This window comes from Mytilus californianus, unplaced genomic scaffold, assembly GCF_021869535.1.
Source record: "Mytilus californianus isolate M0D057914Y unplaced genomic scaffold, xbMytCali1.0.p SCAF_13, whole genome shotgun sequence".
NCBI classification, from domain to species: domain Eukaryota; kingdom Metazoa; phylum Mollusca; class Bivalvia; order Mytilida; family Mytilidae; genus Mytilus; species Mytilus californianus.
This window is the reverse complement of record NW_026262615.1, coordinates 21635874-21652546: the sequence shown is the minus strand read 5'-3', so window position 1 is coordinate 21652546 and position 16673 is coordinate 21635874. Positions and strand designations below refer to the sequence as shown.

The window sequence follows — 16673 nt, the reverse complement described above, 5'->3', positions numbered from 1 at the left end:
TGTTGCTCAGTCTTTAATTTTCTATGTTGTGTTTTGTATACTGTTGTTTGTCTTTTGGTCTTTTTCTTTTTTTTCTGCCATGGCGTAAAACAGGACAATTATGCCGACATAAAAAGTAAAACACGGTACAACTCAACATTTTAAAGTTCCAGACCAATTATCAAATTATGTCTTAATACATGCAGAAATAAATTTCACCTATCGTTGAGCGAAAGAACGAGTGGACGGACGAACGTGCGGACTAACAGACACGTAGACAAGGTCATTCCATTATGCCACCAAGTCCGTGAGCTGGGGGTAAAAATGTATTGTACAATTTTATTATTCCTTTCTAGCATTGGGTATTCGTAAAACCGCTTAGTATTGTCTTATATGTTTTCGTTGTTTATTGAAAACCATTTTGTCACAAAACTTAAATTTCAATAGCATGCACGTGTAACATTTCACTCTTCTAAAATCCTTCTTTTCCAACTTGACCTTAAAAGAACTCATAATCTGAGAAATATGCGAATGCCTCTTAAATAAATATCTCTTTTACTAAAGAGAAAACCAACGTGCCTTCAGATCTGAATCCATTGGATAATCCCTATCAAACCAAAGACTTTATATTCGATATGTATGCTGCTTCTTCGATATTAACGCTATATTTTGAAAAATTACCATGAAGATGTGAATGTTGTACCCAACCATTTTAAAGGGGAAGCAACTGAAGACATATATTGTTACTCTAAAATACTGGAGAATACACTGGCTAAAAAACAATAAGATAACATCATTGCCAAAAGATAACAACTGTTGACGGATGATTTTGTTGCAATGTGTAAAGGTCTTTAAAAAAGAGTGACGATTGTACCTATGTTCAAATGAAGCAGATTTCCTGCTAGAGTGTATACAACAAACAGAAAATGACTAGCAAAATGTTAAATTTCAGTTGAAAAACACGCTTGAACGAAAATGTTCTACAAATTTAATGTAAATACATCAGTTTTGAAATAGTGCATTTTCATTATTATAAATGCGTCTCCAATAAAAAAAAACAACGAGATGCTTTACCTTCCGAAACACGTTAACCACTCTCATTGTTAATAATTAGAGTTGGTATTGTTTGAGCTTTATAATTTGGTGTTTTATTTACACATATGAATTTATGTCTTGTCATAATTTGTCTTTTTTTTTGTATATTTTCCTTTGTAAGCGGTTTTTATTTTCTTATCATTGTAAAGAAATATAAATGTTTATGCATGGCTTAGACGTTTGTTCTCTTCCGGTGTGTTTGATCGAAAGATACTGCAATAAATGCAGATAGAACTGATTTATCAAGAGTACGTTTACAATTAATCATCATACAATATGATTTAAGCAGGGATTAATCTTTTATCAAATACGTATTTATCTAAGTCACGAAAAAATGTCTCATCTGCGTTTTATTTTGTCCTTTCAATTAAAAGAGAGGCGAAAGATACCAAAGGGACATTCAGACTCATAAATCGAGAATAAACTGACAACGCCATGGCTAAACAATAAAAAACCAACATACAACAGTACACAAAACACAACATAGAAAACTAAAGACTGGGCAACACGAACCCGATCAAAAACTGGGGTAATCGCAGGTGCTCCGGAAGGGTACGCAGATCCTTTTCCACATGTGGCACCAATCGTTTTGGTCATGTAAGTACAAACCCGCTGATAATTCTAATTCGGTAGGTCACATATATTGACTTTATAAACGAATTCTTCTTGTCAATCTTTATCATTTATTTGCCTTAAATCAAATTAAAAGACAATAATAGTGTTCTTGTGTTGGGGAAGTTTTGAAGTGCCAATATTACATCATGTTCAACGATAATGTATGATATGAAGCATTTAGCCCACATCAATGCTATAATATTCGTATTCCTGTTCTGGAGAAGGCGTCCCATTTATCATTTTCTGTCTTATTTTTGTAAGATTTTTAAACAACATAGTCATATAATCGTGTGTTGCTTACAAATTCTTGTTTGACATATTACATAATTACATTAACAACACGTAGAACATTGATATTATAAAATATTTTCTATATGTATATTATATTTTTGTTTTGCACTTAAAATGTGAGGTAGAGTCAAAAAATGTAAATATATGGACACAGTTAAATACCTTATAACTTTTAAGTACAACTCACCTTTTATAAAGCCTCCCGAAAAAATAAAATAATTTGAATCAGAATATAAATCGCTTAAAAACCACAAGATTAGCAACGCAGAAATCCACCCCTTCCAGACAGTTCAACTCTTTTCAGAGATCCGAACAAGTAGACAGTTCCCAACCCACACAGGAACTCGCAATATTATTGTTTAGGACCATTCTGTAGCCGTCCTTATACTTTTTAAAAACCCATATAACTGAATTTTGAAATATAATTTGTTTTCTTATTCCTATTGGTATATGTTGAAAAGGTAATGGTATAGGGTAGAAATAATGCATGAACTCAAGTCTGAGATCCTGCACAAGACATTCTATAATATGTGTACATTTTGTACAATTCCGAATATGTTTTCCATATCTTATTAAATAAATTATTCACTTACCAGCATCGTCTTCCATGTCTAATATTTTATCCATCAATTCTTCTCTTGTCTCCCCTTCCGTTTCTTCCGTTTCCGGTGTTAACTTTTCTTTCAAGCTCAAATTTTCTGCTTCCAATTTAGTTATTTTTTCTTGTAAATTATCAACGCTTTCTTGTAACGATTTTAGCTGTTCCAAGTTATCGTTTGAAATGCTTTGATTCAAAGAATTTGAGTTTTCTCTTAACTTACTTCTAGTATAAAACTGAGTTTGAATGGCAAGAGAAGGATTGATTCCATCATCGGGCGATTTATTTATTTCTTGATTCTTATTATCTCGGCTGTCATTACAAGTTGTAAATGGCTTGTGATGTTGTAATTGTTCAGGAGAATGTGAACCGCGTGCCTCACTAATTACTTTATCTCTAAAATCAACATTTTCTGACAAATCAAGATCTAAAAGTTTCTTACGTTCTCCATAGAAATCAGTTTCAAGCGATCGACTTTTACGCAGTTTTGATTGGCGAGTTTGTAACACTTCTGCAGACAGTTTTTCGATTTCTCGGTCTTTTTCGATTATTTTCCATCTCAGTTCGTCAGCTCCGAAATTCATTTCCTTTAATCTGTCTTCGTAATATGTGTTTGGAGAAAGCGGTGGTTGTGGAATAGCCAATAGGTGTTCTTTATGTGATAATTCGTCTTTCAAAACTTTAGACTGCTCTAACAAATTTTCATTTTCATTTTCTAGATCTTGTATTTTACGTCGGGTAACCATAAGTTCTTGTTCATTCAATTCTAAATGAACTTTCAGCTCAATTTCTGCTTCCGTAAAATCAGGGTCATCCAGTTTCTTGCTGTCCTTATATTTCGTAATCTTAGATGCAGACATCTTTTTTAATTGAACGCTCAAATTTTCATTTTCTTCTTCAAGTTCGTCTTTTTTCTTTCTTAGGTCTTTTATTTCTTCCTCTGCAAATTGAAGTTGATCTTTTAAATCTGTCTCACGTTCCATGCTATCATACAAATCTCGCGTTAATTGTGACATGTCTTGTTCCTGACTGCCTTGTTGACCAATCCTTCCAATCAAAACCTGTACAAGAAAATATGAATTAATAACTAGAACTTTTTCAGAGCTTAGTATGACACTCTCTACGTCATTTCTATTTTACCAACAGTTTACGCACACTTCCATTTTTTCCAAACACGGATCTTCTTCGTATATAATTGTACAATATATAATCGATGTCTGTTGATAACATTTAGTTGTATGCATACGTGGACTAGTTATCCAAAATTAAGCAAAATATATTAATTTAGTTCAAAGGAAACATTTGAAATTAAAATTTATACAACATTGATTTCAGTTTTTAAACATAAGTTTTGATAACAGCAGGAGTGAGCTCGCTACTCTCTGAAAATATCGACTATCGACTGGTGGGGCTTGAAAAAGTGATGCGAAAATGGTTGATGCACGGAAAGCATTATTGTCTGTATGGGTCTTTGGATGCATAGATATGCCTGTATGTGAGTGTATGTGAGTGTATGGGGTTTCCTGGTTCGTGAGTCTGATAGTATTAGGGAATCTGATGAAATAGCAATACAATGGTATGTGATCGTGCACATCATTGCCAATCTTGCGTGCAGCCTATGTTCTGCTAATGATGGTAATAGTACTGTATCCATCATGTCGGATGTCACAAACTAAAACGTATTGTGACCCTTGATCATTTCCTTAGATATGTGTCTTTACATTATGACAAGCTCTAAATCATCCCGAATTCAAAAAATGCCAGTTACTAAAAAAATGATCAGAAACGTTCATAGATCAGCCATCAACACAAATATTCTATTTCTACAGCCAAATCATTACGATATAACATGTATATATATATCTTTATTCTCACAAACCAAATTACAAAGGTATAGAGATGTCGAGGATATGGACTTCGGGCAAGCACATGAAAATATGTCGGGAATTTGAAACTAACACTTTATAACGTTCGTACGTCCAGAAAGCTTTTCTGGATTAACATTCACCCGGACGCTCAAAACTAATCATTTGAAAGCCATGGGATGTACGAATACGTATAAAGGAGCTACATGACCAAAAGGAACCTATAAATAATAACCTTATTCATTTAAGGTCAACGTTGCCTGAGGAAATTGGAAGCTTAGTTTCTTAAAGCGGGTTTTGAGATCTCCAACTTTTAGCTACTTAGATGGCGACACAGATATGCCTTCAGTTCAAGAACAACGTACTAAATAATCAATGTTAAAATTACAGCTCAACTACGATCTATTTAATTAAACTCAAAAGTTAAAACTGGAAATAAAGGGTTATTTATAAAGATCTTATGTTAATGGTAACAATTAAACAATTAACAGAGTATGGGTAATTAAAACTTCTGTTTCCATGGTTAATCATCTGTTTTCTGTAAAAGCATATTTTTTGTCTAATTATCACGAGTAGAATTATAATCAATGATGACGCAATAGTTTTTTTCTTAATTTCAAAATTATATGCTGTTTAAAAGAATTTTTAAACAAGGTAATATTTTAGGAGAAACATAAACGAAGTTTTACATACCATGCATTTAGTAAGTGCTTGTTTCATTATAAGCAGCTTTCAACTACATATTGATGTAAATATTTATGATGGGGAATTTGGAAATTCAAAGCAGTTGGGTCTGAACTTAAATGTTAAGGTATAATCTTAAGTTGAAACATGTGATTTTACTGAGGAAGCATTCTTCCATGATTGTGCACTAATAAATAATTTATTTTCTTTCGTAGTTCAATATGAATGTAATGCCACAAAAGGTGCATTTACACATCATATTAGAGGCTTTCTGTACTAGCAACAGGCAACAGGTAATCACATGAAGAATAAAATGCTCCGCTGGGCGCAGCTTGATACGACCGCAGAGGTCGAACCCTGAACAGTTGGGGCAAGTATGGTCACAACATTCAAGCTTGATACAGCACTGAATTTGGATTGTGATTAAATATTTGACACAGCATAGGTTTCTGACACAGAATGAATGTGGTCTAAGTACTTAATAAATTTTAATTTACCTATTCAAACCATATCATTATTTTTTGCTTTTATATATAAATCAGAAATAACCAATTTAAAATGGAAAATTTTAAAGAAAAAAAAAGGAAAAAAAATCCCCCCACCAATGTTTTGAACCCCCTTATGATTCATCACCCCCAAACTCAATCCCAGGCCTCCCTTTGTGGTATGGTACCTTGCAGTACAATTTCAGAGAGATCCATACACTTGAGCACAAGTAATTCTGAAAACTAGAAAAATGCTTGTTTTTTGGCCCCTTTTTGGCCCCGAATTCCTAAACGTTTAGAGCAATTACCCCCAAACTCAAACCCAGCTTTCCCTTTGTGATATGGAACCTCGTAGTACAATTTCATAAAGATCCATACGCTTACACACAAGTTATTGTCCTGAAACTAGAAAAATGCTTGTTTTTTGCCCCTTTTTGGCCCCTTATTCCTAAAATTTTGAGGCAATTACCCCCAAAATCAATCCCAGCCTTCCCTTTGTGGTATGGTACCTTGCAGTACAATTTCAGAGAGATCCATATACTTGAACACAAGTTATTGTCTGGAAACTAGAAAATGATTCCTAAACGTTTTGGGCAATTACCCCAAACTCAATTCCAGCTTTTCTTTTGTGATATGGAACCTTGTAGTACAATTTCAGAAAGATCCATACACTTACACACAAGTTATTGTCATGAAACTAGAAAAATGCTTGTTTTTTTTTCCCCTTTTTTGGCCCCTAATTCCTAAAATTTTGAAGCAATTACCCCCAAAATCAATCCCAGCATTCCCTTTGTGATATGTAACCTTGTGGTACAATGTCAGAGTGATCCATACACTCACACACAAGTTATGTCTGGAAGTTACAAAAATGCTTTTTTTTGGCCCCTTTTTGGCCCCTTATTCCGTAGCTGTTGGTACCATAACCCCCAAAATCAATGCCAACCTTCCTTTTGTGGTATTGAACCTTATGGTAAAATTTCATAGAGATCCATTCACTTAAACTAAAGTTAGAGTGCGAAAACCAATGTGTCTTCGAACGACGACGACGCCGGACGACAACGACGACGACGACGCCAACGTCATACCAATATACGACCACAAAATTTTTTGCGGTCGTATAAAAAGGATGTACACGATTACAAAATTCATTGTATTGCAATGGCAATCGGAAACACAGACATGATTCTGCTGTGCAAGATAGTATGAGCAATTGTTTTGAATGGAAATCGGGAACACGGATTCTATTATATCTGCCGTATTGATGGCCGGTTAAAGGGTGCGATTTCAGACAATAGTTATAGGCTAAAAAGCACAAAAGAATGTACAATAAATGGTTCAATCTATCAAATATAAGGACACTAAATGGTAATATAATATTTGAGCAATATGTAATTGATGATCTTTTTTAAATATACATGTATGAAAATACATATATTTTCTATCAGATTTGCTTTAGGTTCTAACAACATTTACCTTGAGTTATTTCTTACATCAAGACAATTCTTAATGAATGAAGAAGATAGGGTCCAAAGATTTACCCAAATACACCGAAAAATACTCCCCAAAACACCCCCGAAACACCAAAATAGAGCCTAAAACAAAAAACAATATATATGGATAGTGTCCACATGTGGACACAGATGATGCCCCCGCTTGCATATCAGATAGTTATAAAGGGATATAACTGAAGAACGGTAAAAGTGACGCTACCCAAATTTGAACTTGATCTGAGTTTTGTGGTAATAAGCATTGTGTGTAAGTCTCATAACATTTGGTTGAGGCTAACTCAAGTCGAGAACAGAAACTAAAAATTCAGCAATTTTTCTATTTGTAAACACGCATAACTCTAGAACGGTTGTGTATAAGTTTTATAACATTTGGTTGAGACAAACTAAAGTTAGAGAACGGAAACGAAAAATTCAGCAATTTTTATGTTTATAAAGGGACATAACTCAAGAATGGTAAAAGTGTCGCCACCAAATTTCGTACTTAATCTGTATTATGTAGTAATAAGCATTGTGTATAAGTTTCATAACATTTGGTAGAGGCAAACTAAAGTTAGAAAACAGAAACAAAAAAGTTGTACTTGATCTTCGTTTTGTGGTAATGAATATTGTGTATAAGTTGCATAATGTTTGGTTGGGGCAAACTTAAGTTACAGAATGGAAACTAAATATTTTGCAATCTTTCGATTTATAAAGGGGCATAACTCAATAATGGTTAAAGTGACACTACCAAAATTCAACTTGATCTGTGTTTTATCAGTGGAAGTCAATATTAAACATTGCATTGTATAAAGCATTGATTGTAGTTGATTCAACTAAAACATGGACAAATGAAGATAACTCCAATTTTAAAAATTACTTGACATTTAGAAGAAAATAAAAATTTTGAAATTTTTCAATTTAAAACGGGGCATAACTCTAGAACGGTTAAAGTGACGCCACCAAAATTTAAACTTGATCTGTGTTTTGTGGTAATTAGCATTGTGTATAAGTTTCATAACATTTGGTTGAGGCTAACTTAAGTTAGAGAACGGAAACTAAAATTTTTGCAATTTTTCCATTTATAAAGGGGCATAACTCTAGAACGGTTAAAGTGACGCCACCAAAATTCAAACTTGATCTGTGTTTTATGGTAATAAGCATTGTGTATAAGTGTCATAACATTTGGTTGAGGCAAACTTAAGTTAGAGAACGGAAACTAAACATTTTGCAATTTTTCCATTTATAAAGGGGCATAACTCTAGAACGGATAAAGTGACGCCACCAAAATTCAAACTTGATCTGTGTTTTGTTAAGAAGCATTGTGTATAAGTTTCATAACATTTGGTAGAGGCAAACTCAAGTTAGAGAACGGAAACCCATTTTGGGACGTACGTACAGACGTACAGACAGACAAGGGTAAAACTTAATGCCCCCACCGCTACGGCGGGGCATAATAAATAAACGTCCTAGAATATACAAAAGTACTGAAAGTCACATCAATTGTAATTCTTAAAGGCACATTTTGTGATATATCTTTTTTATGTAAAAGCCTTCGTAATCCTGTTGTTAGAAGGTGTTAAGGACAGTAGATTTGTAACAGTGTTTATATATATTAAAGCTCGGTGTTTGCACGGTTGACAGTATGATTGACTGTCAGACTGTGCGTAGTAATGCTTAAAATCTGTATCGGAATTGAACTCGGGTGTCCGTATGTGGCCTGCTGCAAGGCAATATAACTGTCCCTTTCCAACATAACCTTATTTTCTAGTGGCAGTCCAAAATTCCCGCCCTTCATCCCGGTCGACCTATCTTGCAGAACCTAACGATGGCCTTAATTGTTCTCGTCTTGAATTTGCATAAAATAGTTGTCACTGGACGCTAAGCAAACAGCAATCAATCATATAAAAACTCCATTAGCTTTTCTATCATTACAGTTTTACAAAAAGTATGCTTTTTATATAAAATTTCCTGTACACAACATGTATTCCTAGAGTAACCTAAAAAAAAAGTACAATAAAACAAGCTACAAAAACAACTACAACCAATCCGTTAAAGATAGCAAACAATCAAAACTGTTAATCCGAGCTTGAGATTAAAACTTTTTGAAAGTAAAAAAATATAACACTTTTGAGAGCAATACCACGAATTACCTATACAAAGCAGTCCTAAAAGGTCAAGTGATGTGGAAAAGTTATCAGCAACCGTCCGACCTAATACAATGTGCGTTTGCTTTGTTTCGTAATCAGCCATAAACTTACGCTCTATAAGAGGAAAAATAAATGGGGAATGTGTCCATGGGACACAGATGATGCCCCCGCTTGCATATCATATAGAGTTATAAAGGGACATAACTGAAGAACGGTAAAAGTGACAATACCCAAATTTGTACTTGATCTGAGTTTTGTGGTAATAAGTATTGTGTATAAGTTTCATAACATTTGGTTGAGGCAAACTTAAGTTAGAGAACGGAAACGAAAAATTCAGCAATTTTTCCGTTTGTAAAGGAGCGTAACTCTAGAGCTATTAAAGTGACACCACCAAAATTCAAACTTGACCTGTATTTTGTGGTAATAAGCATTGTGTATAAGTTTCATAACATTTGGTTGAGGCAAACTAAAGTTAGAGAATGGAAACTAAAAATTCAGATTTTTTCCATTTGTAAAGGGGCATAACTCTCGAACAGTTAAAGTGACGCCATCAAAATTCAAACTTGATTTGTGTTTTGTGGTAATTAGCATTGTGCATAAGTTTCATCACATTTGGTTGAGGCAAACTAAAGTTAGAGAACGGAAACGAAAAATTCAGCAATTTTTCCATTTGTAAAGTAACATAACTCTAGAACGGTAAAAGTGACGCCACTAAAATTCAAACTTGATCTGTGTTTTGTGGTGATTAGCATTGTGTATAAGTTTCATGGTATTTGGTTGAGGCAAAGTAAAGTTAGAGAATGGAAACTAAAAATTCAGCAATTTTTCCATTTGTAAAGGAGCATAACTCTCGAACGGTTAAAGTGACGCCACCAAAATGCAAACTTGATTTGTGTTGTGTGGTAATTAGCATTAAGTATAAGTTTCATAACATTTTGTTGAGGCGAACTAAAGTTAGAGAACGGAAACGAAAAATTCCGCAATTTTCCCATTTGTAAAGGGGCATAACTCTAGAACGATTAAAGTGACGCCACAAAAATTCAAACTTGAATTGTGTTTTGTGGTAATAAGCATTGTGTATAAGTTTCATAAAATTTTGTTGAGGCAAACTTAAGTTAGAGAACGGAAAACAACTTTGGGACATACGGACGTACGGACGCTACGACGGGGGCATAAAAATGTTTTTATGAGACATAAAAAGATTAACTGATTTCATTGGCAATCCTACCACATCTACTTAATTTCCTAAGAATTTAGCAAAAATAATTGGATAACAAAACAAGCCACAAAACAACAACTACAACCAACTGATATTGTCATACAAAAACAGTGATAAGTTATCAATTTGATGACAGAAAAATAGACGCAATGAAGATTTCATTACAAATCCATTACTACAAAACATCTTCTGAAAGTGTTACTGCATCTGGAAAATTTGAGATAATGACACGTTTCCTGTTTTATCAAAACTATTTGCTCTTTTTAGAACAAGAGCAAAGAGAAAATATTCATTTATTACTTCTATGTAAATCAGATGTAATCCTTCACATATCTTCGGGGCTAACGCCCCTCAGATATGAGAGGCTTACATCTAATACTTCTATTCTATTCTATAAGAGTTTGATAGTAAAGACGCTCAAATCAATCTCAAGATTGACCGCATATTTCATCAAAGGAATTACAAAAATGTGAACTTAAAGTAATGTAGTTTCACAAAGAGACTTAACAATATGGCCTGGTTTCAAAACAATAATGCAAATGATGAAAGATAATGTCAATCGAGACATCCATTTTAATTGTATTTTCTGAAAAAAAATAATTCCTTGTAATTGCTGAACATCCATTCTAAAATAAACATTGAAATAACTGACACGTCAGTAAGACAGACTGGTGATTAGAAAGCATGGTAGCAATATGGTATCAGACCAAATGGATATGAATTACAAACGATAACCATTTTTCTCTCTCTATTTTTCCAAGACGGGCGAGTTCAGATAGTGTGAACTCATTCTGTTTTGTAGCACCCACATAAAAAACTCACCAAAGATATTAGGCTTATATGCACCTGTAATAAGTCAGGAGCCTGTTGTTCAGTATGGTTCATAGGTGTTTCTCGTTTCTCGTTTTTTATATAGATTAAACCGTTGGCTTTTCCTGTTTGAATTGTTTTACACTAGTAATTTTTTGGGGCCCTTTATAGCTTGTTGTTCGGTGTGAGCCAAGGCTCCATGTTGAAGGCCGTACTTTGACCTATAATTGTTTACTTTTTATACATTATGACTTGGATGGAGAGTTGTCTCATTTGACACCCATACCACATCTTCTTATCTATATTATAATTGTGTACGCCATACGCGCGTTTCGTCTACAAAGAACTCATCAGTGACGCTCGAATACAAAGAAGTTGAAAAGTACAAAGTTGAATTCATTTTTGTTTGCCATATCATGGGAAAAGGTTGGGTATTTATTGTCCCCGCTGAAACGTGGGGCGGTGTAGAGATGCTTTTAAATACCGGACGTCTGTCTGTCTGTGCGTGTGTCCATCTGTGTTTTCCGGTTTCAGTGGTAAAGGTCAATCGCTCTCATGCCTGAATTTATTCTCAGATTTATTATGAAATTTATACCAAAGCTTGTATCAATATCACGATATCTTGAATAGTTTTAAAATCAGAGCCTATCAATTTGTTTTATTTTTTGTCGGATGTTTACGAAAGTCATTCTATCAACAACGTTTCGGTCAAGGTCGTAAATTAGTGCCGATAAACTACTTTTCTTTTAAAGAAGTTTTGTACCTTAGACATATAAATAATAATGTCTACATTTCCTGTTGAATTTTTCTGAAGTTTATGTCAATCAGCAATTTCTCTGACCAGTTGGAAAATCAGTGCTGAACAACTATTTTGACAAGATTTATGCTCCTTTGAAATGTAAGTTATATATAGAAAATTGGAGTGTAAAGGCTCTCACGGATTTTCTGAAAGTTATTTCAAAGTTTTATTTGCCAATGTATAAGAAATCTGAATGATCTTTGCACTTAAAACGGAAAAGTTGTTAATGTTTTTGTCCTTTGGACAGATAAATTATGTGTTGCGGCTGGAGACATTGGAATTCTGTTTTACATATTCAGTTACCCCGACAAATAGCCTTAAGCGGACCTGATGATGTTTCTAGACACGTAACATAGACATTTCTTGTTTCTAATTTGACTTCAATGTACTTGTCAGTGGCACTTAATTGCTAACCGAGTACTGCATGGCAACATTATAAATCACATGCTTCCTGTGTTGATTTCATTAACAGAAAATTTCTTACATGAAACTTGAACAAGTGTGTTGAAAGATGTACTGTTTTATTACAAGGAGAAACTTGAACAAGTGTGTTGAAAGATGCACTGTTTTATTATAAGGAGACTGTCTACCAAACTCATTCAAGGTACAGATGCAAACTTGTTGAAATACAGACAGACATAATCCGTTATACCGCAAGCAAGTTAAGCAGTTTTCTTATTTCAATTATTGCACTTTTCTGACATATATTTAAAATTCGAACAATTTATAAACCTATTTATCAATCGACATGTGCATACTGGTGCATTTCCGTGCATTAATAAATCACCACATGCATTAAGTAATTGATTAAGTCTGTATACGACCTTGAACGCATGTCGTAACCTAATCGCTGATAAATTACAGGAAAAATGTAGAGGTAGAAAAAACCTCAACATAAATTTAATTACAGATAATATATAGATCATCACACTTTTCTTATCAGCTGTTTAGAAACTTGAAACTTTTATGAGTTGTTATCTGTCATAAACGATATATCTTGTCTTTATTGCTTACAAAAAATTACTTTGAACTTAATGAATAGAAACATCTGATTTCTGTAAAAGTCATTGTATTAATTAACGATGCTTTCATATTATATCATTTTTGCTTCCCCTGTCACTACAGTTCGAGAATATCGCATGAATGCTTAACGTTTATATTAAAGTAGTGCTTTGGGGTTTTTTGGGCGGTTACCAAAAACAAATAAGTTGTACAGGTGATATTTAACCATTTCAACATTAAATTTTCTTCAGTTAACTTTAAACGTTTGTAAACTAGTATACTAGTAGATGAATTCGAAAATAATATTGTCAAGTCAGTATTGTCGAATTTCAAAGAAAATTCTTCCCTTGTTATTTCCGTTCAGTAGAATTATCGTTTAAATTTCTGACTTCGCATATGTTATCTCTCATCTTCCTTTCTCCGTCTTTTTTATTTTTGTTACTCTGTACATATGATTTTTCCAATGTTGGATAACGTTATCATTGTCAAAAAGATATTGTAACTTGTTTTTTTCAAATCATTCTATTCATTATAAACCCAAATAAAAAGTCTTATTACAAATTTTTCAATACTTTCAAATCTCCTTCAAATCTTTTACTTTAGTTAGTGTCAATTTGACTATTGTGTATATATGTAGCTTATGTGACGGAATAAACAGTCAATTATTCTTTTTTTGACTTGAAGCCAATAAGACTGATTTGGCTAAATAGTAAATATAAGACTGGTGCACGAAAAACCTTTCGGGCTTATTTAACTGTATACATAGGCAGTTTGACTGATTTGGCTGAGCCCGCAATATCATTGATTCGAATAACCAGTCAATATAGCTGATTTGTCGAAAACCTATAGAACTAATTTTGCCAAAATAGCCATCATGACTGTTTTAGCTAAATAGCAGTTCTAATATAAAAACTGCAAATCCCTGCAAATCCCAGTCAATTAAGATTGGATCCAAAAGCACCTAACACGTACAGGGTGCTGATGCGAAATAATAAACTCCGTATGTTTTGTCACTTCAACGTACAGGAAGGATAACATCGCCATATACTAAATACAAACTTATATACAAAAGCCAATAAAAACGTCTGTGTAATTCCCTCTGTAAAGCTACCAGAACTTATCGGTTTAAAATGACAGAGCATTACAATGAAGAAATAACTTATTATGATTGTTATAAATTATCATTACATGTATAACAAACACAAGAGAGATAACTCTAAACATCTGAAAACGCTGCAGTTTATTATGAATATTAGGAGATAGATTCGGGGTATACTATTTCAATGACACAGCCAATAAAAGAAACATCTAGAGGTCAGTATACATTCTTCAACAATAGACAGGCATCTATACAATATATTAAGCCAACTTGTTCCAAGTCAATAATTGTGAATAAGTTAAACAGACATCGCCATCCATACCAAACTCTTTTAAATAAAAAAAAATAAATAAATGGGGAATGTGTCAATGGGACACAGATGATGCCCCCGCTTGCATATGACATTATAAAGGGATATAACTCAAGAACTGTAAAAGTGACTCTACCCAAATTTGTACTTGATCTGAATTTTGTGGTAATAAGCATTGTTTATAAGTTTCAAAACAATTAGTGGGGGCAAACTTAAGTTAGAGGACAGAAACGAAAAAATCATCATTTTTTCCATTTGTAAAGGGGCATAACTCTAGAACGGTAAAAGTGACACCACCAAAATTCGAACTTGATCTGTGTTTTGTGGAAATTAGCATTGTGCATTAGTTTCATCACATTTGGTTGAGGCAAACTAAAGTTAGAGAACGGAAACGAAAAATTCAACAATTTTTCCATTTGTAAAGGGGCATAACTCTAGAACGGTAAAAGTGACACCACCAAAATTCGAACTTGATCTGTGTTTTGTGGTAATTAGCATTGTGCATAAGTTTCATCACATTTGGTTGAGGCAAACTTAAGTTAGAGAACGGAAACAAAAAATTCAGCAATTTTTCCATTTGTAAAGGGGCATAACTCTAGAACGGTAAAAGGGACACCACAAAAATTCAAAATTGATCTGTGTTTTGTTGTAATAAGCATTGTGTATAAGTTTCATGACATTTGGTTGAGGCAACTAAAGTTAGAGAAAGGAAATCAATTTTGGGACGTACGGACGGACGGACGGACGGACAAGGATAAAACGTAATGCCCCCTCCGCTACGGCGGGGGCATAAAAATATGACATTAGACGACCACTAGCAATGTTCCTGGCTTGGAATAGATATTAGTGACATTAAAATGTGGCAGTTTTAAACTTTATTTAGATGTAAATCCAACCCTTCTATGTAATAGTTCAGTGGACTAAAAACAAATATTGCTTAGTCGGTAGATCATCAAGTATAATTAGTTATTATAGTGCAATTTTGTAATTGTTACTTTAATTGAACAAATTTTTGATCGAAAGATATTCAGTTTAAATACAAATGACAATATAAAAAGTATTGAATTTAGATGAATATAACAATAATATTTCATAGATAATCCGATTATGATAATGTGAACAAAATGTCACTGAGCTGATCGAGCAGGGAATGCCACCAATGTTAATCTTGGTGGATTTACACTTGCGGGTGTGACATGAGAAAAGATGCACAATTGATAGAAAAAGTAAAATTTAATGATTAAACGTGTTGTGTTTTTTTTCTTTTCCTTTTTTTCATTTTGTTAGGAAACTCTTTATTAAACAAGGTTTTACAAATGATGCATCAATAAGAGTTAAACCAGACCAAGGTCACTTACACTGCATGATACTCTAGTGGTCTTACTGACCTAACTTGTTGCTTTCTTAACCGATAAGAAAAACACTATATAATGTACAAAAATACACAAAGGCAAAGACTGAAAATAAACTTGTCGATGATTTCATTATAATTGAAGATTCAATAACAATATCAGTCGAATAGCTTTCATCGCTGTTTTAAGAACATACCAAACATCCCAATGGTCATAGAACACCATTGGTGAATGCAAAAAAGGTTCCAAAAGTTAGAAAAAAATTCTCCATTTCTTCGCGACATTGTATATTTTTAAATCTCGTATAAAAATCGACAAGAAGTAGACTGGAACTCTTAATGAAAACCATAGCTATGAAAATTACCTTTATTTTTAATAAAACGATGACAATAAACAAGCAAATTAAGCATACTGGTTTATATGTAATGGACAAATACACCTTCAGACAAGAAATGAAAATAAATAGGTAAGAGTCGGATGTCTATACAGTTGCATTATTAAATACTTCCTTTCTTCACAATGAACCAATACCTTGTAATTTTTTACTGTTAAATTTGAAATCTCTGTATTCTCTGTGACCATTTTACAGGGGCGGATTCAGGCGGAAGCGTGGCGGGCAAATTTGCAAAGCATGGGTCCTCAGTTAATAAAGAATATTTCGACAATTTTACCTAAAAAAAAAATAAGTTTGCCCCCCTCCCCCCCTAAACCTTACATTCTGGATCCGCCCCTCTTTTATATGCATTGCAAAGACATATTTCATTAAATTTTATTATTTTCAAAGTTAAAAAAATAATAGAATTTGATATATCAAATTGCATCTTTGGAGAATTTTA

At 33.4% G+C, this 16673-nt stretch overlaps 1 protein-coding gene across 2 annotated transcripts in view; it reads right to left on the bottom strand.

Moving 5' to 3' along the window:
• The window catches only part of LOC127723362 (golgin subfamily A member 4-like), a 126761-nt gene that overhangs the window by 91120 nt on the left and 18968 nt on the right, over positions 1 to 16673 (bottom strand). For both annotated transcript variants that reach the window (XM_052229934.1, XM_052229935.1), the window contains exon 3: positions 2574 to 3639. In XM_052229934.1, the coding sequence (XP_052085894.1) occupies positions 2574 to 3639 (1066 nt within the window). The remainder of the gene's footprint in view (positions 1 to 2573; positions 3640 to 16673) is intronic.